Source organism: Drosophila montana, unplaced genomic scaffold (genome assembly GCF_035044405.1).
Source record: "Drosophila montana isolate Dmon_TW-CO22-7 unplaced genomic scaffold, ASM3504440v1 contig_3200_1, whole genome shotgun sequence".
NCBI lineage: Eukaryota > Metazoa > Arthropoda > Insecta > Diptera > Drosophilidae > Drosophila > Drosophila montana.
In genome coordinates, this window is record NW_026998080.1 from 8,065,178 (window position 1) to 8,090,568 (window position 25,391).

Consider the following 25,391-nt stretch of genomic DNA (forward strand, 5'->3'; position numbering starts at 1 on the left):
TAACATTTGCCCAAAATGGCCGCGCCCGTCGATGAGAGCGTGCTGAATGCGCTGCGGGGCGTGACCAGCGCCCAGACGCGTCTGCCCAAGCCGCTGCTTATCAAGATCTATGTGGCCAGCCTCAAGCAGGAGTTCAATCAGGAGCGGCGCATGCTGCTCGAGCTGGTCGGACCCGAGTTGCAGGGGCTCTATGATGATCGTCAGATCGAGGTAAGACAGCTGGCGAGCATAAAGGGGTCACAGGTCACACGCTCTCCCTCTCTCCTTCTCCCTCTTGACAGCTGGAGATCGTGGACATGCACTTTGGCACGGGTGCTTTGGATGTGACGCTGCTCGAACGCGATCCCTACTTGCTGCAGGATCTGCTGCACGAGATTGACACGTGCCACGCCCACTCGAAAAGCGTCTTCTTTTTAGCGCTAATTGGCGACGGCATTGGCCGCCCACCGCTGCCCACGCACATCGACGAGGACATCTATGGGGCACTCTCTCTGCCGGCGCAGGATATGGAGCTGCTTGGGCGCTGGTATGCCAAGGCAGGCGCCGAAACGCAGTTGGTGCTCAAACAGGACTATCGGTAAGTCGGCCAGCCGAACAATTAGCCTTGTGCATATTCGCGTCCTCGTTGTTTGCCAACTCAATTGCAGCTGCACAGCGCAAATATTGGCACAACCCATAAGCCAACAATGCCAGCTTGGGGCGTAGGGTGTTTGGACGTGTTGCATTGTGAAAAGGCCAATGCCAACACTTGACGGCCGTCAATTATGCTTAAGGCTGATGTCTGCATGAAAGAATTGGCAAATAAAGAAATGCAGGCAAACTTACAAAATATCTCAAATAAACTAAATACCAAACCAAATGAAGTAAATCACATAAATAGAAATAAACTAATGGAAATGCTGGCAAATAAATTCGGATTATTCGCAAATACAAAATGTGAAAGCTGTCAAAATGCATAAAAGGCCATGGAAAAACTATTACAGATTATTTCTAAAATATCCAAGGATTTAGCAAGAGCCGCATTTTTATATTATTTGTCATTGTTTTATATATTATCTGTCTGTTTGTTTGGGATAAAAATATAGCCTTTAAAGAGTTTCAGTTCGTAATACATTTTTGCTACAGAAATTTGAATACAAATGCTGTGCAAGCAGTTAAACAGCAATTACATAAATTGAGAGCTCTGTTAGTTAACATGGTGTGCAATAACAGAACGCTGCTAACGACTAACATATATATTTACTGCTCTTTTGTTCATTTCTTTAAAGTGTTTGTTTTTCTTGCTGCGATTGTTTTTGCCCTCGTCTTGCTTAAGTTTTCACTTACCCTGAGGATATGCAACTTAATGTTTCGCCTTTGTAATGGAGGCATTCACTTTGATGGCAGCACATTTTTAGATATCCTTTGTACTGCTCAAGGCTTTTAGCTTGCTGTATTTCTCACGCTGATGGCTATGATTGTGCTTAATGAAATTCTTGAGTTCTTCAGCATTTATTGCTTCTCACAACAGCGCGTGACACGCAATTCGATATATAGAAAGTGTAAAAGTCGTTATTATGCCATGAGCACTTTCTCAACTACAAGTAATTTTCGAAGAAGAAAAAAAAAGAACACTTTACTATTAACACGCTTGATGCTTATTAACTCAAAGTTCGCGATTGCTTTTGATTAAGTTAAGAGCACTTAACAAAGGTTTTTTCAATGACAACAAATAAAATTGAGCATTAAGCGATTGCCTCTTTGCATATGAAAATCAAAAAATAAAAGGGAAAACTTGAAATTTGAAATTAAATTAAGCCCAAAAAGGGTTAACTTAATATAAAATGATAAATTTCCGAATACATTAAGTAGCGCAAGTTAAAGAAAAACTTTTAAATGAATAATCAAATTAGGCGCCCATAAAAAGGTGGCAAGGAATAAAGCAAGGCAAAGCAGTTAGCCGCAAATTAACCGACTATTGAATACTCTTTATGGGACGTATGTATACTTATAACTGTAGGAGCAGAAATTAATAAAATTATGTAATTAATTAAGTAATTTATTTAAATAAAGTAGTTTTTTATTTTGCGATTTGTATTCATCCCCTTCCCAAGAGATCTCGCAGTGAATATGCTTTTTTTTATTATCCCAGCTTTTAAAATTCGATTTGAAGCCATTTTCACACCTTTCAGTGGAACCTTTTCCTATTTTTATTCTGCCTGCTCGAAACTTAACTTAGCTCCCAACTGACTCTGTTGTCTGTCAAATTGCAGCTCGCTGGCCGCGGATGAGTGGCTGGTGGAATCGCGTCGGATGCAACAGCTGCTGGAGAAATCGCTGCAACATCTGGTGACCGCGACAAATGGGGATTTGCTGCGCCGCGTGCAGCTGCTGCGACGCACCCAAATCGAGCAGGAAGTGCAGCGGGCCATGGGTAAGTGAACGAATCGCAGCAGCGAATCAGAGCGAATGCAGTTAACCAGATATTCGCAACAATTCGACGAGCAGCACACTCCAGCGAGAAGATACTGGCCGTGTTCCGGGAGCGTGCTGCACAGTGTAGCGGCCGCGATGTGGAGGCCGGCGAACGTTTGCGCAAAATCAAAGATGAGCTGACCATGAACCTATCAACGGATAATCACACGACGCTAGTGTAAGTAGCCCGGCACGGGGGACTCATTAATATAATTGGCGACACATAATTGTTATTGCCGTTGTTATTATAATTGTTGTTATTGTTATTGTTGCAGTGTGCCTGGCAGCGCCAGCAGCGAGGCCATCGATCCGGACAACGAGGACCACGAGGCGTATTTAAGTAAATTCAAGAACAAAGTCACCGACAAGCTGCGCCTGCTAATCGAGGCGCACATTACAAATGATCCCGATGTTATCAAGGGGAGGAAAAAGACTGTGCAGGTAAGTGAGGAGCTGCACAAATGGGAGGGGATGTGGCGTAAGTGGGGGAGGGGCTGGGAACGTGCCGCAATTAACATTGCAGACAAGCAACAAAGTGCTTTTTGTCTGCGCCATTGCGAACATTAAATTAAATTTATTTTTACTCCGACAGCCGCATTTGTTTTTCATTCCTTGACGCATATTTAATCCGCAATTGTCGGGGCTGTGAGGGGCAATCAGACGCACCTGCATGCCGATTGTATAACGCTTAAAGCAAAACATTCCAGAAATAAGAAACAGTCATAAATTAATTCCGGGCATTACAAACCCCCAACAAGCCAAAGATGGCCCCCAAACATTTTTGGCTGGGCCATTTTATACGGCTAAATGCGGAATCTAAATTTTGACAGCGTTCTTAAACTTTTGTTTAGGCAGGCAGTTTTACAATTTTTGTGGGGGAATTAAGTAACATTTTGAGTAGGTTGGCAGTTTCTTACTTATTGTTTATGCCCTCGTTTATGCGCCCTAAAACGCTTTGGGCAGGTTAATTAAATATGTGCGAGAGTTTATGTGCGGCAAGTAAATTATGCATTAAGTTTGTATTGCTTTATATGAGCCATAGTCAGAGGAACGTTTGCGCAGCACAGTGGATATGGCATAAGTGAAACCATAATTTAAGTCAATTTTCGTTTTTATAAACGAATTCGATTTAAAGTAATCAGCTCCTCAAATGATTTTCATTAGCTTGAGCTCACGTACAGAGGACACGGACGCGACTGCTTGGAACAGGAAATTATAGTGCAGCGTGCTTAACAGACAAACGTGCACTAATACATGTACAACACACTCACACCAGTGAACACAATTTTGTTTAAACTGCTTTAAAGCAGTGCGGGGCATTTCTTATAAAGAGGCAACTGCTTGGCTGATATTAACTGAAATAATGAGAAAAGAGTGAAGCAGAAATCAGTATAAAGCCTCCAACTTACAATAGAGCTTAACTAAAGTCCTCACATTTTTTGTTCTCAATGCATCGAATTCAATATCTTCGCAGTAAATCATACAAAATCATATTAAATTATACGCAGAAGCCAAGTAAACTATGCCAAAAATCAATCCATTATTTATTGCATGTTGCCTTGGCTGATATATTGTTGACTTTCTATAAGTGTGGCTTAAGTAGAATTTTCTCAGCGTTCGCTTTATCAATTTCGCTGTTCAATATTTGCTGAAACACCTGTGAAATTGAATTGCTAAAATGGCTGAAAGGAAAAAAAAAACGAAAACGAAGAAAATCCAAAAGCAAAACCAATAACAAGGCATCTTCTTCATTTTCTGGCGTAAACAAGGCGGGTTTTGGTTGGCTTTCCAATGCCGCCGCCAGCAATAAGCATTTTGGCCCAAGACGCTGCTGCTGTTGCCTGCCAACAATCTATTTGGTGGGGAAAGGCAGCGGGAGGGGAAGGCACGTTTGGTAGCTGGGGATTCTTTCGGCCACGGAGTCGCGTTTGCCATTCGTTGGCTTTTGTTAAAAGCATTTAACATTTCAAGTTGGTCGCAAACCGAAGGACGCCGCGTAATGCGAGCCTTGGCTGGCCCATTAGCGGACGCAGCCTGCCTGCCTACTCCTCCTCCTCCTGCTCTTCGTCTCCCCTCGCACTTGGCTATGCTGCTCGACATGACATATTAACACACTTACACTTGTATACAATGCAGGCCAGCCACGCCCCACTCCTCACGCCCCCCCTTTTGCCCCTTGCGCTTGATAGCACCCACACGAACTGCGCTTGTTTGCACTTAACGACGCCTTCTTGCAACATAAACTGCAACGGCACGCCCGCCCGCACTCCTTTGTCCCACTCAAATTTAAAAGCCTTGCCAGCGCCTTTAAAGTCACAACGTTGCCCGCCCACAATTTCAGTTGCCCATTTACCCCAAGGCAGCTTAGCACTTTGACAAAATGTTGTGGCATTTGACAACCTAGAAATATGTTAAGTGTGCACACCCACACACACCCACAAAGAAGAGGAAGAGGCAGGCGCTCACCTTTGGCTGTTAGCACAACATGGCGTATGCGCAACTTTTCCATGCATTATAAAACTGAAAGCAAATGTCGAGCTAATTAAGCGACTCCTTGAACAACATCTGCAGCTGCCGAACCACAGCCACTTCCACACTTGACCGCCGCTCGTCTTTCTCGGAAAATGTTGATTCAGTGGCTAAGCCAGAGCCAGTGCCAGTGCAGCTGGCAGTGAGCAGCGTACCAATCAGATTTGCAAAGCAAAAGCAGCTTATTGAGACCAGAAACACACACACATTTCAAACTATGCGAGCATATGGGTACACTGAGCGAAAAGGGGAATTAAGAAAGTAATTCTAAGTGGCACAAGGATTAACTTTAATTGGTGTGTGATGTGCATGCACTGAGAGAAATTAGCAAAAAAAAAATAAACAGAACTAGCGAAAAACTGTGTTTAAGTGCACTGAGAGAAATGCAATGCTAGATATAAATGTTATTTTAGCTAAACTAATAGTTATTTGCTTACAATACCTTCAATTCGTTTTCATTAAGATTTCTTCAATTCTATTTGAATAACATAATTAACACTGAGAGAAATGCGCTGTTCACACTGGATATTTAACTAAAGCAAAAATACAAAATAAGCTACTCTTTTTGCCACTTTGCAGAAAAAACTGCGAGTAATATGCAGCTCGAGTAAAAACAGGTGCTAAATCACATTCCTAGGATACGAGTTGCAAATAATCCAATCAAACTTTGGTTCAAAGTTTATTCAAACTATATGAGCCATACACTGAGAGAAAAGCAACTTTCTGCAAGAACTATGCATTTTTTCTGAATATTAAACGGAACATAAGACTACGTTTAGTTAGATTTTGGTGAAATTTTTTTAAGCTTTATGTAGTCAGAAAAAAACTGTTTAAAGTTATAATACTCTGCAAAAATTCTTAGTGGAGTTTTTGTTTGTTTTTTTATAAGCCGAATAGCATTTTTTTAATAAAATCAAATTCAACATGCCAACTTGAGTTGTGAAGTCCACACTTGCGACTCAAGGAACTGCTTTTAAGGCCCAAACTCAAGTTTTTGTTGTACAGTGTATGCATGAGGTGAGCCTGGATAGCTTAGACAGAGCTAAAGATGAAGATGAAGGGCGCTTGAGTGCATGGAAGGGGTGTGTGTGTGAGCATGTGTGTGTGTGGGTGAGTGTGTGTGTGTGGCGGGTGGCGACTTGTTAGTGGCAAACATGCCACGGCCACTCAACAGCAACAAAAACAAAAACAACAACAGCAACAACAACAACAACTAGAAACACAAGGATGAGGATGTCAGTGACAGGGAGAGCGACTCCGCTCAGCAGGTGGCACTCTGTCAGGAGCACAGGTAAACAAAGTTACGAACAAACACACTCAAAGTCACATAAACGGAAGGGAGGGCTGTGTGGGCGGGGCAGACAGTGTCTGACAGTCAGAAGCGGATGATACTCTGGCATAATATATGCCCCGGTCAGGAAACGAGAAGCGACAAGCTGGCAGCCAAAGCGAAACAGGACTCGAACCAGGACTCGAACTGGGCATTGGGCGAGGGGACAACTTGTGCTGTCTGGCAGCTCAAATTGGTGCGATTTGGCTGCTGATTGTTGACTATTTGAATCCCATTTGGCAATGGCTGTCCAAGGCAATTCCTTTTTCCTCGTTTTCTTCGTTTTCTGATTTATTTTTATATATATTTTTTCACACCGCACAGGAAATCTTTCACGAGCATGCCACACATCTGCGGATGCTGCGCGAGCACACGGAGCGCGTGGTGCTGCTGGAGACGCGAGTGCCGCAACAGCTGCAGCTGAATCTGATGGCGAACTACAAGAACGGCAGCCGGCATGCTCCGTACTTTATATGCGGCACGCATGGCAGCGGCAAGAGTGCGCTGATTAGCACACTTTACGGCCAGGTGGGCGGCTGGTTTGGCACGACGCGTGTGCATCGGGTGATACGCTTTGCGAAGGCCACGCCCCGTTCGGCATACAATCTGGAGCTGTTGCGCGTTATCTGCCAGCAGATCTCAATTATATTCAACATACCCGAGGGCTATTTGCCGAAGGATGCGTCCTTCGATCCGCTGTACATTAGCAACTGGTTTCAGAATCTGTTGCGTCGCATCGAGGACATGAACAACGATGTTCTCTTTCTGTTTATCGACGATCTGCATCTGCTGAATCCGCTGGACTGCGACATTGTCGCCGCACTCTCCTGGCTGCCCACGTCGCTGCCCTGGAACGTCCAGATAATATGCAGCTCGACCACGCCCGTCGAACAGCTCAAGTTTACGCCCATGCAGCGGGACAGATTCAAGTCGGCGGAGTACCAGTTCGATCTGGGCCTGGAGGCGAATGCGACTCAGCTGCAGCGACCGGAGCAGTGTGCCGCAGATGTCAGCTTTGTGGCCTATGTGGAGCAACAGTTCGACGAGCTGGAGCAGCACTATGGCAGGCAAGCGGTGGCCAGTCTGGCGGCCTACATCACGTGCTCCGAGTACGGGCTGACCGAGACGGAGCTGCTCGAGCTGCTGATGCCCACCGATGATCCCGAGTCGCTAATAGACACGCACAACGGACACTTTAGCTTCGCCAGCTTCAAGAAGATACACAAGCAAATGGGTAAAAATGAATCTCTGACTAACCAATCCTCCAGTTTATACCACTCCCTCTCTTGGTTTCTCTCTCTCTCTCTCTCTCTCTCTCTCTCTCTCTCTCTCTCTCTCTCTCTCTCTCTCTCTCTCTCTGTGCACAGATAAGCGCCTGCTGCTGCACGACAAGATTATGTCCGGCAAGGTGCTCATTCAGTGGCGCCACAATTACTGCGCCACGGTGGCCAAGCGACGGTATATGGATGTGGAGCGAACACGTTGCCTGCACATGGAGCTGGCCAATTTGTTTTTCCCCCAGGACGAGGACGAGAGCACGCTGGAAAATGATACAACCCGCAGCGACAGCAAGTCGGTTGTCAGTCTCAAGGAGCGTGAGCCGCACAAGGATAAGGAGAAGGAACGTGAAAAGGATAACGTATCGGCTGGCCGTAAATCATCCTCAACGCATCACAACGACGACACATCCACCTTTTACAATCCCATTGCCGCCGATGTCTCCTACAGCATGCGGCACGTCGAGGAGAGCTGGCATCATCTGATGCGCTCCGATGACACGACTCGCTTCAAGCAAATCGCAGTCTGTAATTTTGATTTCCTGCTCGCGGCGGTAAGTTGACAGTTACCAGACCCCCTGTAACCTCCCTCAACTCGCCCCCTCACACCACCCCTACCCCCCCACCCATTTTAACGAGCATTCGCAATTAGTCAGCGTTGCGGAAATTAGTTTAGCAACGAGCTAAAACCATTTTGCAATCAGCTCGATTTGCGCCAAATGGCAAACAGCTGACAAAATCTGCTCTGAACTTGTCTAATAAACTTAAACAAGCCATGAAAATCGACCAGGTCCCCCGCCCCCCTCTCAGCCAAAAGGTCAAATATCTTTCCTTTATTGCTCGTAAATTTTTGATAAGTTGGCAGAGTTTAAAATTTCTGCTGTACATATTTAATAAATATGTCGCATCAATAGCTAAAATGTCACGGTAATTACAGATAGAAATTCGAGAAAGTTTAGTTTATTGTAATTATAACTTTTTACTGCTGTTAAGCTTAAATGCGTCTAATTCTACTTTTCTCTGTAATCTTTGTCAATGTCAACCTTCAAATTGTCATAATTTGCATGCGTGAATGTAAAACTGAGATTCTGGGATTTCTTTTTTTCATTTTGACTTGTACTCCTTCCAAATCTAATGTCAATATCTTTTAAAAACTTAGAGGTCTAGCCCGGATTTGTCATCTAGATTGATGCCTTTCGCAATTCACAAATTTTATAAATTGTTATTTAAAGTTAACCCTTTTAACATTTACATTTCAAGCATTATCAGATATCAAAAATAGTACAAACTACTCTTGCAACGTGCTTAAAAGACACTTGTAATTTGAATCAGTTTGTTTAAGTAACTTTAAATGAAGGAAATGCATAAATTCAAAGGGCTCAGACGCAATCAGCCGCTTGTGCGTCAACTTAAGTCAGCGGGCTGAATGTTGCATTAAGGCTTAAACAAAAGCGCGTCGGGTCCGACTTGGTCGGCTGCCAACTCATTTGGCGTTTAATTGCTTAAAATGTCGTCATTCATTATGAAAGTTGTTCGGGCGGAAATTTTGGCGAATTGCATTCGCGAAAAGGCCGAGACTGGCAAAAAGTTGGCGATTATTATTTAAGCAGCTTTCGTTCTGGCAAATCGAATTAAGCCAACAACAGAAAACGCGTCAGTTTTCATAGCGAATTTAACACCAACACCGACAGATGAAATATGCATTTGGCCATCAATTTTGAAATCCAAACAATTGCAATTCATGCAAAAATATGCAAATCGAACAGTTAAACTTGACCAAAAAGCGAGTAACAAAAAAGTTCGTCTAACAGAAATATGCTAAAATTTATAAAATGTTTTTTTAATACGCGTTGTTGCAGCTGCAACAGATATGCAATACCGACACGTGCCACAAGCTGTGCCACGGCATTGGCCATCAGCAAATGTGGCAGCTAATTGCGTTGCCATTCGACCTGCCTTTCAATTAGGCGAATGCCTAAAAGTGCAGCAGCTGCAACTTGATTCAATTATCAAGCGCCAAGGTCAGCGTACAATATTTGTAAATGTTGCAATCTGTGCAGCAGCAAAGTTTTAGAAAAGTAGAAGCCTTTCATATGTTCAACTGGCTGAACTTTAAATTGACCTACAATTTTAGCCAGCTTTTATTCTGCCAAGTCAACTTGGAGTCAAAGGGCGGCGAGAAGCCTTCCATCTGTTTTTATGTGGAATTAATAATGATAAACATAATAAAAGACAACATTTAACTAACTTGTAGATGGACGATAACAGATTTCAGATATGTTGCTATACACAACAACATTTTCTATTATAGAGTTTATAAAATGCTGCTCAGATATTGGAAGCATTGTTTAGCTTGTAACACATTTTTCATATACCAAATTATATTTTGCCCTATAGGAACTATAGCTATTTAATATAAAAATTCAATTTTAATAAAATTTCAATCACACATGTGAAGCACACGCTGAGCTTGGTCGGAATATTTTAAAAATTCCCATTACAGCATATGGGGCGTATGCGCAATATTCATAAATTCGGAATTGCACAAGACGTATACGTAATATTTTTATTACTTCTATAATATACTGTATTGCACAGTCATATACGTGGCGTATACGTAATTTTCTTATTGATTCGTCAATATACTGAATTGCACCAGCGACCACACGACGTATACGTAATATTTTTATTGCTCCTATATAAATTCCGACGTATACGTAATATTCGAAATGCTCCTCCACATGCAAGACGTATACGTAATATTCTTAATGCTCCCGTTTAAGCCGATTTGCACAAAATAGTACATAGCTGCGTATACGTAACATCCTAATTAGCGCTTATAAGCACACACATATTTTACAATTGCCTATTTTGCAGGTGCAAACAGTATCCATTAGCTATCTGCGCTGCCTAATCGAGCACGTGCGCTGCTATGTGCTGGACCGGGACATTGAGCTCATCTACTACACCATACGAAAGTCGAGCGATGTACTCACCCGGGATCCCATGCAGCTGGGCTCCCAGCTGGTCTCGTGGCTGCGTCCGATTGGCGAGCACGACGACGACGACAACTCGCTGCTGAGCATGACGGTCCGATCGGCGACCGCCTGGTGCGATGGCTATGCGGTGCCGCTGCTGGTCCCGCTGACCGGCTGGCTGCCGGCGCCGTTGCCCTCCCAGATACGCAACATGACCGTCTCCGGCACCGGAGTAATACGAGCCGTTTGCCTAGCGCCGTCACGGCAACATCTCATATTGGCCACCAACTCGGGCGATGTGCAGCTGTGGCACATCATGAGCAACTCGCTGGAGCACACATACAAGGGTGAGTCCGTGCTTAATGCGCTGCCATTAGACGAGCTAATCATGCCACTCGCACACACACTTGTACACACTTTGCAGGACACACTGCGGCAGTCACGTGCCTGCTGGTGGCGCCGCAGCAGTCGCAGCTGCTGCTGACCGGCTCCGAGGATACGACTGTTTTGGTCTGGCACGTGTCGCTGCGCGAGCGTCGAGTGCACATTAAGTAAGTTGTACACCTCCTCCCACTGCCTCCCCCTTTGACAATGGGAATCTCTGCAGGCCCTTTTAATGCGTAACATGTTGCTTTTTCCCTTTTTTTTTCTTCTTCTTCTTTCTGGCTACTCCAGAGCCCACACAGCGGCAGTGACGGGCGTGGCAGCTGGTGTCAACAACACGCTGATCATCAGCAGCAGCGAGGACGCAACAATCGGCATCACAGACCTGGCCAGCGGCAAATTGGTGAGCAGAGCATGTGCCATAGAAACTACTGGCAGGCAATGATTTTTAATTGAATTCATATTTACTATTTACTATTTTTAATTTGTTCACATTTTTGCCCCTCCATTTAGCCATTTGCATTTCGCTTCCAGCCACACACACAAATTATGAAATGCATAATGCAGAATGTAAAATGTGAAATGTGAAATGCATTTTGCTGTTGCCTAATTGCGAGAACGCGCCACGAGCCGCAACAAACAAACCGCATTAATTTGCATAATTCCTTAGCCAACGCTGTGGCTGCCATTGCGAGGTCATAATCTCTGCCCATGTGTGTCTGTGTGTGTGTGTGTGTGTGTGTGGCTACTGCGCACCCAGCTGCTGTACCCTATATCATAGTCACAAAAGGTTATGTTTGCATATATTAAAGGATTTATGTTCCAGCCAAAAAATTAGCTCTGGCATATCAAATTTTTAGTCTGAGTCAAACCTATTCGAGTTTTAAAATGTTTACATAATTCACATTTTGCGTAGCTGTGACATAGCCTTTGCTAAGAGGCCCTCATTAACATTCGTTCACTATGTTAATATGTTTACAGCATTTTTTAAAATTTATTCTTAATCGATTTTAGATGCTTTTGTTATTTATTGCCTTGCTGATTGTCAGACATTTTTTCACAATGCTCACCAGCTGTTAAACTGTTGGACCACTTAACAGCTTTTTGTATGCCCTTGCTTTTCCGCTCTGTTAAGCAGCTGTTATCCTTTTTTGTTTTGCATTTCTTTTTTAAATAAACCTTAGTTTTGCCCCTATGTTAAACAGCAGACACTCCATTCCTTAGAATACACATATCTAGAAACACGCTGCAAGCTTTTACTAGCTTGGCTATACTCTGTTAAACATTTTAGCTTGTTGAATAGCTAGACATTGTGTTAACTGTCTGCGCTATGTTAAGCGAGAATTTATGTAATTAGCCTAATGTTAACACACTGTTAACTAAATTTAGACAGAGTAGCTGCTAGTCAAGCAGCCTTTTCTGGCAGATAAACCTGAATTTGTGTTTGTGGCATGCCTGACAAATGAAGCGGCACACATTCAAGCCAAAACCAGCTGCCTCCGTCCATGTAATCATAAATCATATTAGCTTGAAATTTCGCAACCACACACACACACACGCACACCCACACACACACACACAGAGAGTGGCACGCACATTAAACTGTGATTAACTAGAATGCAATGTTTGCATATAAAGTGTGGCTGCGCTGTCCTTGGGCTTGTTAGCCCCATGTTTGCGGGCGTCAGCGCCGCCTGTTCACACACATATAAATTAGATTTATTGCCGCTTTGGGCGGCGCAAAAAAGTCGGCTAGCATATTTTACAAAAGCCAATTTCGCTGACTGCACAGAATTCGGGAGCTTGAAAAGCAAGCCACGAAATGCAGCTTTTACTCTTTGAATATGGCGTGACTTGGCAGACAGCAGACACACACACACACACACGTGCACAAATATTACAGGCGCTTATTAAATTAATTACAATATTACGTATACGCCATGTCATAGTCATGCTGGCTGGCATTGCTTTCATGTTGCCGCTCGCTGCTGCTTTTGGCATTTCAAAAAGTTCTTTCGTGTAATTTATCAAAGTTTTGGCATTTTTGTGTGACTTTCGGCTGGCGCCGCGCTCCCACAAGCCTTAAAGCTGCTCGCATGTGGTAGGCGGTGGTCGTGGATGGGGGCGTGGCGGTAAGCGGTTTCCAGCGCATTGTCAACATCGCCTGCCAAACGGTAATTAACTTAATGCATACAAAATGTGCCACACACACACACACACACACACACACCCACACACACGACCGAGTCACATGTGTCACGCAAGCCTCCATTTGCCAAGACCCCGCTCCTGCTCCCCCTCCTGCCCCCTCCTGCACCCCCAGCTGACACCATTTAGTTAAATCAACCTTTATCGAACCATAAAACTCGATTGCATTCAATGAGCTCATCTCGTTACATTTTGCTCCACACTCGATTGCAGATACATCGCATTAGCTTTCATCGTGGCCCGGTTAGCGGCATCTTGGTCGCCGGCGCCTGCGATGTCCTCATCTCGGCCAGCCATGACAAGAACATATGCGTCTGGGATCTGGAGAACTACGCGCTCTTGAATACCATGCAAATGACGAGTCCGGTGCTGCGCATTGATATCTCCTGGAATTCGGTAAGTACGCGAGTAAGTGAAACATATTTAGGTTAAAGTTGGGGTAAGACGAGTTGCCAATGGAGGTCTATATAATGTGCCTGACAAATGACTTTCACTTGCGATGTCTGTGCCATGCAGCGTTGTCATAAATCTATTTGACATACGTGACATATATCCAACTAGATTCTAGGTAAGGCTTGGCCGCACGACATGAGCTCCAGTTGGAAAGAATGGGCAAAGGATAATGTTGGATCTCATATATCAAAAGTATATTTAAACAAAGAATAAGCTGCAAAACTATGTCTAATGCAGGGAACAGTCCTTATCGATTACGCGTTCCCATTTATATTAGAATATTATTAAATATTTTATAGAAAATTCGAACCAGCAACCTCTACTGCACTCAGCGAATTATTTGCCGTAGGGTCTATCGATTTGTGAAAGTGAAATTTGAGATTTGTATTGATTTTTCTTTTGGGTTTAATACAAGTTTGAATATATGTAAAGATATTATATAAAAACGACCAGGATTCAAACCAGCAACTTTCTGCTTCGCTTCACTTAGACAACTTATCTGCAGCTAACTTCATTTTGTAGGGTATTTTGATTTGTAGAACAGAAATTCGAGTTTTTATGTATTTTGATTTTTAGCTTAGATTTGAATATATGTAAATATTTTATAGAAAAAACTTCTAGAGTTCGAACCAGCAAATTCCTCTATCACTTCCCCTATAGAAAACTTATCTGCCGTGGACTGCATAATGGAAAATATTTCAATTTTGTGGAAGAGAAATTTAAGTATTTTATTTCGTGTTAGGTTTAAAGTTGAATAAATGTATAGGTTTTAGATAAATACCAAGGATTCGAACCAGCAACTGCTTTTTGCAAACATGTTTATTAGAAATCAGAGCAAAGAAATTGAGGTTTTACTCTTTAAGTCTTTAAGGGCTTCTGCATAATTATGTCAGTTCTTTGTTGACGAGCATCTAACCCAAAAGCAAGTCTTAGTTCAGTTTCCTACCAAATATTATATTCTGCAAAAATCTTCCTTATGTGAGAACTAGCTGATGTATCTCGGCGAGAGCTTTGCCCATTTGCCTGGCAATTCCTTAAGTCTTTAAGGATTTCTGCAGAAGTATGCGGATGTGCACAAGCAAAATAACAGCAAGAACAACAAAGAAATGGCAAAAATCTCTGTTGACGAGAATGTAAAACAAAAATAAGTCTTGGTTCAGTTTCAAGATAAAATCTCAATTGTCAACGTTCTCGGTGCGTGTGTGTGTGTGTGTACACAGTTTAAAGCTGCATTTGATAGATACAATAACAATATAGAGAAAAAAAAGAGATACAATATACAAAAATACTTCAGCTCAAACAGCACACAGCTAAAGGATGCGGCTAGGGGGGGAGAGGGGGTTGTGTGTAGGGTGCAGGGTAGGGGCTGCAGTTGGATCTGTGCCTGGCGGGTTGATTCTAATAAGTGATTTTGGCTTAGAGCAGCCGCATTACGAACCAAATCCTTTGTTGTCAATCAGCTTGACAAAAAGCAGCAGCTGCCAGGCGCTTGCTCCGGCGTCCGGACTCCTGCTGTGCGCGAGAGTGTGTGCGTGCGTGTACATGTGTGTGTGTGTGTGTGTGAGTGTGTGTCTCCATCAATATGTATTGCATACTTAGCAGCAATTTGGCACGCAAAACATTATCAACACGGGAACGGACGCAGACGTTTTGTCAGTGCTAGGTGCCACAGGCCAGGAGATGGAGGCCAGGAGCTGGAGGGGCTAGGAGCTAGAAGCTGCGTGACAATTGATGCGTGCATCAAGTGCTAGCTGCGTCTCCACAGTCCCTTCCCCTCCCTCCTCTTTGCCGTGCTAGTATCTATTGCTATAAATCGAAAGTAGACAGGCGAGTGTCGATTTTGTGTCGCTTTTATGTCGCGCCGAGTAGAAGGTACGCATTGCCGCAGGACTTGAATGCCTGACTCAAATAATCGGCGACTGCTTCACAGTGGCTCCCATTTCCGAATGCCGAGTGCCGCATCCGATTACAGGACACGGGCAGAGAAGTTCTCTCCTACCAAAACGTAGCAAATGGCATGCCTGAGGCCACCCCACTCCCCTCTCTCTCCGCTCGCTGGCAATTAGATAACTCATTTGGCGCATTGAAAGCCAAAAGTATAACCAAATTGTTGGCTTATCGCATTAAACAAACGTGCCGCAGAATGAAACAAATTGGCAATAAGCACGTTGCCCAATTGCTGTCGATAACAAGGCTGGAAGCAGCTCGTCCTGCCACAATTTCGCAAATATTTTTCAGCCTCAAATTGAAACGTAATTCACACACACACACTCACGTGACACACTCGTATATGTTCTATTGCCGTCTAGCCACTTGAGAGACAAGTCCTTTATGCCTGGCTCGCATTCTTGGGCTGGGGCTGGGGCCTGGGCTCTTTTGGACAGCCGTGTGGCAAATGGCAAATGGCAAACGGAAATCAACTTTCTTACACTTTGGCTTACATCCTGATGGCTCTGTGGCACGCTAAATTCCCCCTCCCCCCTCCTGAGGTCGGGCACATTCTTTCTATCCTATCGTCTGGCCGGGCATTTCCCCTGAAAATTCAAATGTTGCAATGAGCCAAATGGCCCCAACGCTGGCCTTGCTCTGGTCCTTGCCATTTGCTTCGACAGGGGGCAACGTGACGTGACGAGTTATTCTTGTTCTTGTTGCTGGCATTTTTCAATTTCCCGGCTCGCTTGAAAAACTGCAGCCCGGCCGCTTTTTTGCGGGCACACGGCGAGAAATTTATTAATATTTAAGTCAAATAAAATGCGAGACGGCATAAAAGCATAAAAACAAAAACCACAAAGGCGAATATTCGATCTGGCGCTGCGCCAATAAGAAAACTAAGCTCTTAAAAATGAAATTACGTTTTTATACTCTGTTTTCCAGGGGTGAGAACAGGAGTATTTCGGATTTATGTATGGTTTATTTGATATATACTCGAAGGGAGGGACAGAGTGAAAGGGAGAGAAAGAAGGAAAAAGAGATAGATTAGGGGGAGCTTGAGACTTTATCCCCGAGGACAGAAAAGAGCAAGTGACAGAGAGAAAACATGAAGCGGGAGAGAAATACGAATAGAATTTGTCTTGCTCTTTAAAAGAGTGAGAAGGGGAAAGAAAAAAGGAGGGAAGAGGAGGGAGAGAAAGATAAAAAAGGACAAAAAAGGACAGCAATTTATCGGCTCTATAAAAGAAAGAGAGGTGGAGAAAAGAGGTAAAAGGGAGCAACAGTCTCTCGCGCAATGAGAGGACGAGAGAGATAGAAACTAGAGCGGAATTTGACAAAACTATTTAAAAGAGAGATAGGGATAGATGAAAGAGCGAAAGTCTTTCTCTCTCCCTCTCTCCGATGGAAAAAATCAAGCGAGTGAGAGGTAAAAGAGAGTGCGAGTAGAGAGAGAAAGAAACTAGAGCAGACTCTTACTGGCTCGTTGGAAGAGAGATGAAAGATTGACAAAAGACCAAACGAGAGAGAGAGAGAGAGACATAGATACTACAGTGGGAAAGAGAGAGAGAAAAGCTGGAGAAAAAATTTGCATTTAACATCTTTATCCTGACCGCAGCCAATTCAATTAGTTTCTCTCGCCCGCACAGAGTATCTAGCAGTCGGTCAAATGCGACTGTATAGCTTTCACTTCATCAGCAGTAATTGTGCTCAGTGTACGAACTGTAAAAGTTGCAACTGTGCAACTGTGGAATGCAATTTATTAATATTTGATTGGATTGACGGGGCAAGCAGGACGGAATGCGGGGCTGGGAATTGTTGGAGTTGGCCTTTTGTCGCCGTCAAATGGCTGGGAATGCATTAAAATGGCGCTGAAAATGTCAATTAATTACATTCAATGTACATTGTATGTGCGCATATATCTACCGTTAGGTATTCCTGCTGGCCCTCTGCGAGGACAATGCGCTCTACGTGCGCACCCTGGCCACCGGCAAGGAGCTGCACACGCTCAAGGGCCACAAGTCGCGGGTGAGTCGCGGCGAGCATACTAGAGCCGGAATCATGGGGCAAATGGCATTTATCTGCTCTCATTTCTGTTGTAATCCCACACAGATACGCACCATATGCATTGCGAAGGACAGCCAGCGGTGTGTGGTCGGCTGCGAGGATACGCGGGCGCTCATCTATGACATGCACTCCGGCAAATTGGTGCGCTCGATGCCGCCGAATCCGGGTCCAGTTACGGCTGTTTATGCCATGGAGAATGATGATTTTCTGATCACCGTCGGCGGCAACAAAATCACCTTCTATTCGTTTCGCAACGAGGAGCTCTATGTGAATCCGTACTCGCGGCATCCGCGCCGCAAGCGCAGCCTGAAGCGGCACACGCAGGCGCAGCGTTCGCCCTCGACCACGTTGCCGCCGATCACGTGCTTCGACTTGTCGCGCGACTCGCAGCAGCTGGCGATTGCCTCCGGCCGGAACGTGCACATGATGCGCATCAATACGCCGGAATATCAGAGCACACTGGAGGGACACACCTGTGTCGTCAATTGTCTGAAATTTGCGCCGAACGGCGAGTTCTTGGCCACGGGCGGCGAGGATCGTCTGGTGCAGATCTGGACTCTGGCGCTGGGCGAAATCAATCATACATTCAAGGGACATGCGGCGCCGGTTATGCAGCTGTTGGTGCTCATGGACTCGCTGCGCGTCATCTCCACGGATCGCGAGTCCATGATGCTCGTGTGGATGGCCGATTCGGGCAATCTGCTCCAGACCATACAGGGTCCCTACAAGAAACTGGCCGCCACCAACAATATGCGCTTCGCCGTCTCCACGAACGGCGACAATACCCTAAAGATCTGGTCCCTCACGCAGGAGGATGAAAAGTATTCCGTCTCGCACTCGGACGAGATAACCTGCTTCGAGATTAGCGCGGACAGCATACACATTATAACCGGCTCCAGGGACATGTCGCTGAAGGTCTGGCAATCGATGGGCGGCAAGCTGAGCCAGGTGCTTGTCGGCCATAGCGATGCGGTGACCTGTGTGTCCGTCTCCGTGACCAATAAAACACAAGTCATCTCCGGCTCGAAGGATATGAATCTGATTATATGGGATCTGCTCACCGGCGAGGAGGTGCACACATTGGCCGGCCATTTGGGCGCTGTCATTGGCGTCAAGGTCTCCGCTGATGGTGAGTGACCCGGACAGCCAGTCGGATGGAATTGCTTACTATTCCTCCAATTCCTTTCTGCCTTTCCTCTCCCTTCCAGGCTCCACGGCCGTCTCGGGCAGCGATGACAAGACGTTAATTGTGTGGGAAACGAAGCGTGGCCTGGCGCTCACCTCCCTGCAGATGCACGTGCCCTTCACGCACTTCGACATCAGCCTGGAGGTGTCCCGTGTGCTCGTCCAGCTGGTGGATAGCTACAATTTGCCCGTCATCTGTTTGCATAATACCCCGGCGCAGTATGTCAAGCTGCCGACCTATTCCGGTCCCAGCAAGGACGTCGAAGGTAAGCCTGAATCACCCCCCCTTCCTTGACAGCTCTTCATTCTTTCTTTTCCCACAGATTTGCGTCCACAGGGCCCCAAGCGGCAGATGAAGCGGCTGCTCAAGAAGGAGGTCTCCCTGGACACATACACCTGGCAGAAGAAATACGGCCATTTGACCTCCTCCGTGATGATGGCCCAGGTGGATGAGCGCTTGAAGCGACGCTTCAGCGTCTCGGCCAGCATGGAGGAGATCTCGAAGATAGCTGAAACCAAAACGGGCGCCTCCCAGGCCAACCTGGGACCGGAGCAGGCGGCGCTCGCCCAATCCCAGCATTTCGATCAGCTGGAGGCGCTGTGGAACAAACGTTCGCCGCCCCGACGACGTCACAATGCGGTAAGTTGCCAGCCACTACGCCCACTATCCTGCTGTCCTGCTGTCCATCTATCTGCTGTGTTACCGTCCTGTGTGTAGTCCTAGTGATGCGCGCGTGTCACGAGCGACACGAGCGACACGAGTTTGCTTTTGTAGACGCGTTCTCATCAGTTTTGTTATCAATTTTTTCCAATTTTCATTTCGATTTACTTTTATGTTTGACTTCTTTGGCTTCGTCTCTGTTCGCTTACACCACTTGCAACACGTGCAACATGTGCAACATGTACAACAAAAGGGTCTGTCGCGGCAGACGTCGCTGGTGGAGGACCGGTTAGAGTCCTCCGACGATGATGAGTATCAGGATGAGCGCGCAGGTATGTTGTCAGCCTCCTACGACCACATCCATATGCTCGCACGCTTGCCCGGCATCCGAACCCTGCACGATGCATGGAAGACCAGTAGCTTGCGTGTCTCCCGCACCACCAAAACCAAATTCTATGTCAGCACGCCACCGCACCACAACAACAACAACAACAACACCAATCCCGACAGACATGACAGCCAGAACAACAACAGCGCCAGCAATTCCAGCTGCCCTTTGGGCCAGCCAGGCGGTCAGCAGGCGCCCGACTTGGTGCGCGATCTGCTGCACACGGAACGTCCAGTTAGCCTGCGTCAGTTCTTCCACTGGCCCAGCTTCAAGCCGCATTTGTGGCGCAGTCGCAATCGCAGTCACAGCCGCCAGCGCCAATGTCAGTCCCTGCTGCCGCATATCCGTGTCAATGTGCCGGATCGTCTGCCGCGTGCCACGCCCATTATAGTCGTGGAGAACTACGATTGTCGGCAGGTGCGACGACCGCGCAACGATCTGGTGCTGCATCCCCAATCCACACAGGCCACCCTCGGCACCATGGCTGTGGAGCGTGCCAGTCCCCAGCTAGTTGCCAGCTCAGCGCCAGCTGAGCCGTCCAAGAAGCTGAACCGCTCGAGCAGCTCCTGTGGCTTCTGGGGCCGCCGTTGGCCGCTGTTTCGTGGCAGATCTGAGCAAAAAGTCCGCGCCACGCCCACCGAGCCGCCCACCGCCGATTGCAATGACTGTGTGACGCAATGAACGACCCGCACTCCCCCGTACACCTAGCACGCATGTAGAGAAAACGCACGAACTGCTACACTATTTTTTATTAATTTCTACACTGCACTACACAACTTTTGTTTACTCTAAGTATTTTCTAGCACCTTTTGCTTTGTATAAAACTCCTTTTGCAATGCGTACCCTGCAGGAAAGCCAAACGGTTTCTTATCAGAATTCAACAGGCTGCTTTTCAAGCGGAGCTAGTTGCCTGTTGGAGTTGTCTGTTGGAGCGAGCTGTGCATTTTGGCTTAGATATGCTGTACAATTTATCTTTATTCTTAATTTTGTAAACAATTCATATTTATACACACTGTTAAGCAATTTGTCCTAGTCAGGGCGCTCCAATCGTCCTTGTAGCTTCTGTGCCAATAAGAATTTCGAGATTTTCATTTATTTTATTATGCTTTTAAGAACGTTGGCAATAGCATTACTAATTATAGATTAATAATAATATAATTGTAAACAGCAATAAATATTATCTTTATTTTGTTTTATTTTTCATTTTTATTTTAAAATAAAATTATACAAGTGTATGACCCTTAGATTATCGCAAAAACCTTGAATAATATGTATCTTGTGATCTCTTTAAGTTTTCGTAACCATTAGAGTTTAAATATCTCTTGATGTTAATATATTCTAGTAATCCTATAAGTCCAAAGCCCCCAATCTGTTCTCTAGACCTCCACGTGTCCAACGCGCCCAATCTTCCCAGGATCAGGCTTTATTTGGCCGAGATATAGCCATTTAAAATTTTTTTAAATCAAATGTGTGCCGTTTTTGGTGTTTTTTTACCATATCTGCCACGCCCCGAGCGAACAGACAAGCAAAACCGTTGGTTCCTAGATATCCCTTATATCCTTGGTTTTACCATACCAAAGATAACGTCCTGGTGAACCTAAATGACCGAAATGGTCAAAAAATATGCATGCTTTCTCTTTCAGCCGCCCCCCAGCAACTGCCCCACCCCCCTCGTTGGTACCTAGTTGACTCATATATCCTTGGTTATACCATACCATTGATATAGTCCTGGTGAACCTAAAGGACCAAATCCCTGAAAAATGCGCACGAAAACGGTCCAGAAATATGTATGCTTTTTGCTTTCAGCACCCCTTTTACATAGCTGCAGCTTAACGTTGTGGGTACGCAATGAAATTGTTAATTTGTAAAAATTTTATTTTATCTACCTGCTGGGCATTTCTGTTCGCCTGGTGCTTCAGCCGAATTTTCGGTCAAATCTAAGCACCCAGCAGCGCTTCCGCACGCCCCGTTTGGGTATGCAATGCAATTTTTCATTCATAAAAATTTTGTGCAGCTACCTGCTGGTCATTTCTGTTCGCCTGGTATTTTTGCCAAATTTCCAATCAAACCTGACGCCCCTTGTAGCATGGGCTGTTAACAGTGGTATGTTAACTAACATAGACTTAACAGCAGCCTGTTAAATAACAGCTGCTTAACAGCTGCTTAACAGTGAGCTGTTAAGAAAATTGCAAGTCATCATTTTTGCAAAAAAATTTTGTGGAGTTACCTCTTGGTCATTTCTGTTCGCCTGGTATTTCAGCTGAATTTCCGATCAAACCTGACGCCCCTTTGTAGCAAGGGCTTTTAACAGTGGTATGTTAACTAACATACACTTAACAGCTGCCTGTTAAATAACAGCAGGTTAACAGTAAACTGTTAAAAAACTTGCAAGTCATTATTTTTACAAAAAAATTTCTGTGCATCTACCTGCTGGGCATTTCTGTTCGCCTGGTATTTCAGCTGAATTTTTATATGAAAAATGTGAGCCCAACGGCCGGGCCTAGCGCAATGGCTTTTTGCGACCGTTCATTTTTAAACTCTAATTTAATTGTGGATTAAGCTTTAAAGCGAATTTGGTTGGGATTTGGAACTATAGGTTCCCCAGGACTTTATCAATGGTATGGTAGGACCAAGGATATATCTGTCATATTGGAAACATAGACGGATTAGGGGACGGCTGAAAGAAACGCACGCATATTCATATTTTAGGACCATTTCCGAGCAAATTTTGCACGAATTTCGCGATTTAGGTTCACCAGGACTATATCAATGGTATGGTACAACCAAGGATATATCGGGCATCTAGGAACCATAGAGGGATTAGGGGACGGCTGAAAGAAAACAGCATACATTCATATTTTTGGATTATTGCCGAGCAAACTTTGCAGGGATTTTGAACTGTAGGTTCACTAGGACTCTATCAATGGTATGTTAAAACCAAGGATATTATGGGTCATCTAGGAACCGGTTTTGATTGTCTCTTTGGCCAGGGACGTACCCGATTGGGCTTAAAAATATAAATTCGGCATAGCTCAGACATTTGGCCGGAATAAATTAATGTATCTTAAAAATCGGACCGTATTTAGCTAGGATAATCGAAATAGAACATTTTCTTGATGCTTTAAATGGCTATGTGTCAAGTTAATGAAGTCCTTTCCAGGAAAGTTTGAGAGTTTAACATCCTGAAATCCATTTTTTCATTGAAAATATTCTCATTCTTCAGCTTAATACGTGTAGAATGGAAGCTGTTATAACTATACAGTTACATTTTATAGACCTCTAAAATCGGGTCTCATATAGCCGAGATATAGCCATTTAAAGTTTTTGAATACAATTGGAAAATATGTTCTAACTATACAGTTACATTCTGTTTGGATATTATACAATTATACTTACGCATACTTAAATTCATCTTATTTTTGTCACAATCATAAACTAATTCTGATACATTTTTCGTTGTTAGCCACTTTAAATATATCCTGCAGGGTAGTTATGAGTAGCTAGTTTTATTTTCTGAATAAAGTATGCTAATTGTATGCGTAGCTTTCTCGATATTCTATATGCATTTATATCTTATGTGTATTATACAACGGATAAAGAAAACCAATTGAAAATAAAAGGTAAGTGCTTTTTAAATTGCAGTTTTTACTCTTCAGCGAAGTGTTATTGTCTGGGACTTAAATTGAATATATGATACGTGGCGTTCGGAGCGCTTAAAATGCTATCATTTATTTCATATGGGCGCCATAAACTGCCATCAACAGAATTTCATCAGCACGATTAACTCGATAAAATGATACAAAACACAAATGGTGTGTGGCACATGCCACACGCCGTGCAATGTTTTTAATCAATTCAATCGCGTCATTTAATTGAATTAAAGTCAATCAATAAACTGCACTGTAATTGCAATATCCTGCGAATGCAGTGAATCAATCCGAATCAATCCACAAAGCTGTGCACACGGTCGAGGTAAGCGCTGTGTTTCTCCAGTTCCTCAGTTCTGTTTCAACACTTCAGGCATGTTTTGCTTAAGCTCCGCCCTCGCACCTGGAACGCAAAAAAGAAGGCAAATGAAAAGAAAATCAAAAAAAGGAATTTAAAAACTTTTGTATCATATATATGTAAATGTAACTAGATGCTATGCTTATATATCGACCTACTTAAGTAAAAGTCGTCATATTGATTGAAATCGAAAGTTTTATGCCCGTTCTCTTACACATTCACTCACACACCTCTCTCTTTCTCTTGATGTGTATATATGGAATATATATATATTAATAAATATTGAGAATTTGTTCAAGTTTTGTTAAATTTTGTTGCGTTCGCAACGCAAAATGTTGGTTATACTCTATTTTCCTCTCTCTCTGTTTGTGTGCGTGTGTGTGTGTGTGTGTGTGTGCGCGCGCGTTTTTGGCAATAGCAACAACAACTGCCAAAATGAAATGAAACTCAATTTTTTCATTTTTAACCAACGTCAACTGCCAACTGCCAACCACGAACCACCAACCACCACCACCAACCACCATCAGCCACCACCAGTATGAAAACCAGTTCCCGCAGCTCACTGCAGCATGCCCCACAACAACAACAACAACAACAGTAGAAACAACAACAACAAGAACAACACAGCTACGCCAGCGAATGATAAATAATCAAATAACCAAATTTTATAAACTACAATTTAGCACTTGGCTAAAACTACGATTAAATACAAAAGTTTTGCATAGCAACTCCCCAAAAAGTTAACCCGAAAGCAACTAAATAACTCGTTTTTCTACTTCAATCAATTGTTTTTTTTTTTTTTTTTTTTTGATAATCTTATTTGGCATGCAAGCTTCTCTCTGCAATTCTCAGCACTTTTCACTTTCCTACTCAAATCCAAGTGGAAATGCAATTCCAATTAGAGCACCGAACCCGATCAAAATTCTGTGCCCGACGAACTTAACATAATTGATTGATCAATTTGTACTTTCTAGACGATTTCGACGAGTTCTTTTAGGCTCAAACAAAAACTAATCAAATAGAGGGTTACCAATTGGTTTAGTCACGTTCAAAATCCGCATTACCTTTCAAAGATACAAGCATACCTCACTGCAAGTGCTGAAATATTTTTGAGAGCTCTACATAACTATATTAAATACACTACATAAATAATTAAAGGCTGCATAAGGCAAATAATCAAATAACCAGCTACACATCTAATAAGAAACAAAAAACAAGCAACCAAATGAAATTATATCTTAGATTGTACTTAGTTGTTGGCCACGCCCACCCGCTGCAAACGGAGCTGCGAATGAGCTAAAGTAAGTAGACAAAAACAGCTGCTAGCTAGTTTATATACTAAATACGACGCATAACTAGCTGCATAACTGCATATATATAGATATATAGAAATATATCACTATTTGTCCATAGATCTCTAGAGCTATTCGAATTTAATTTGCCTGAAAATGGAACTGTGCGTGGTTCCATTCACATTGATTACTTTTAGTTCACCTGCAACTGATTATTTAGTTTCTCTTAGTTAGTTAAACGCTAAACTGTA

The 25,391-nt window shown here is 44.0% G+C and overlaps 2 protein-coding genes across 6 annotated transcripts in view; one reads left to right on the plus strand and one right to left on the minus strand.

The window, feature by feature from the left end:
- LOC135432334 (protein qui-1) overlaps positions 1–25,391 on the plus strand; it is a 26,531-nt gene continuing 1,140 nt past the window's right edge. The window contains exons 1-17 of one of the 5 annotated variants that reach the window (XR_010436901.1): positions 1–210; positions 282–577; positions 2,253–2,413; positions 2,488–2,632; positions 2,730–2,895; positions 6,638–7,547; positions 7,681–8,144; positions 10,468–10,915; positions 10,993–11,119; positions 11,244–11,355; positions 13,374–13,556; positions 17,475–17,570; positions 17,655–18,738; positions 18,818–19,060; positions 19,118–19,434; positions 19,709–19,787; positions 24,823–25,149. Coding sequence is in view for 4 of the 5 variants with exons in the window: in XM_064687988.1 (XP_064544058.1) it covers positions 16–210; positions 282–577; positions 2,253–2,413; positions 2,488–2,632; positions 2,730–2,895; positions 6,638–7,547; positions 7,681–8,144; positions 10,468–10,915; positions 10,993–11,119; positions 11,244–11,355; positions 13,374–13,556; positions 17,475–17,570; positions 17,655–18,738; positions 18,818–19,060; positions 19,118–19,434; positions 19,709–20,524 (5,763 nt within the window). In the remaining variant the exon portion in view is untranslated. Of the gene's footprint in view, positions 211–281; positions 578–2,252; positions 2,414–2,487; positions 2,633–2,729; positions 2,896–6,637; positions 7,548–7,680; positions 8,145–10,467; positions 10,916–10,992; positions 11,120–11,243; positions 11,356–13,373; positions 13,557–17,474; positions 17,571–17,654; positions 18,739–18,817; positions 19,061–19,117; positions 19,435–19,708; positions 21,016–24,375; positions 24,604–24,822; positions 25,150–25,391 lie in introns of those variants that run through there. The other 4 variants (XM_064687989.1, XM_064687990.1, XM_064687991.1 and 1 more) reach the window with 4 other exon arrangements.
- rswl (roswell) overlaps positions 23,289–25,391 on the minus strand; it is an 11,431-nt gene continuing 9,328 nt past the window's right edge. Inside the window, exon 2 of the mRNA XM_064687998.1 lies at positions 23,289–23,893. Coding sequence (XP_064544068.1) covers positions 23,875–23,893 — 19 coding nt within the window. The 3' untranslated portion in view covers positions 23,289–23,874. The remainder of the gene's footprint in view (positions 23,894–25,391) is intronic.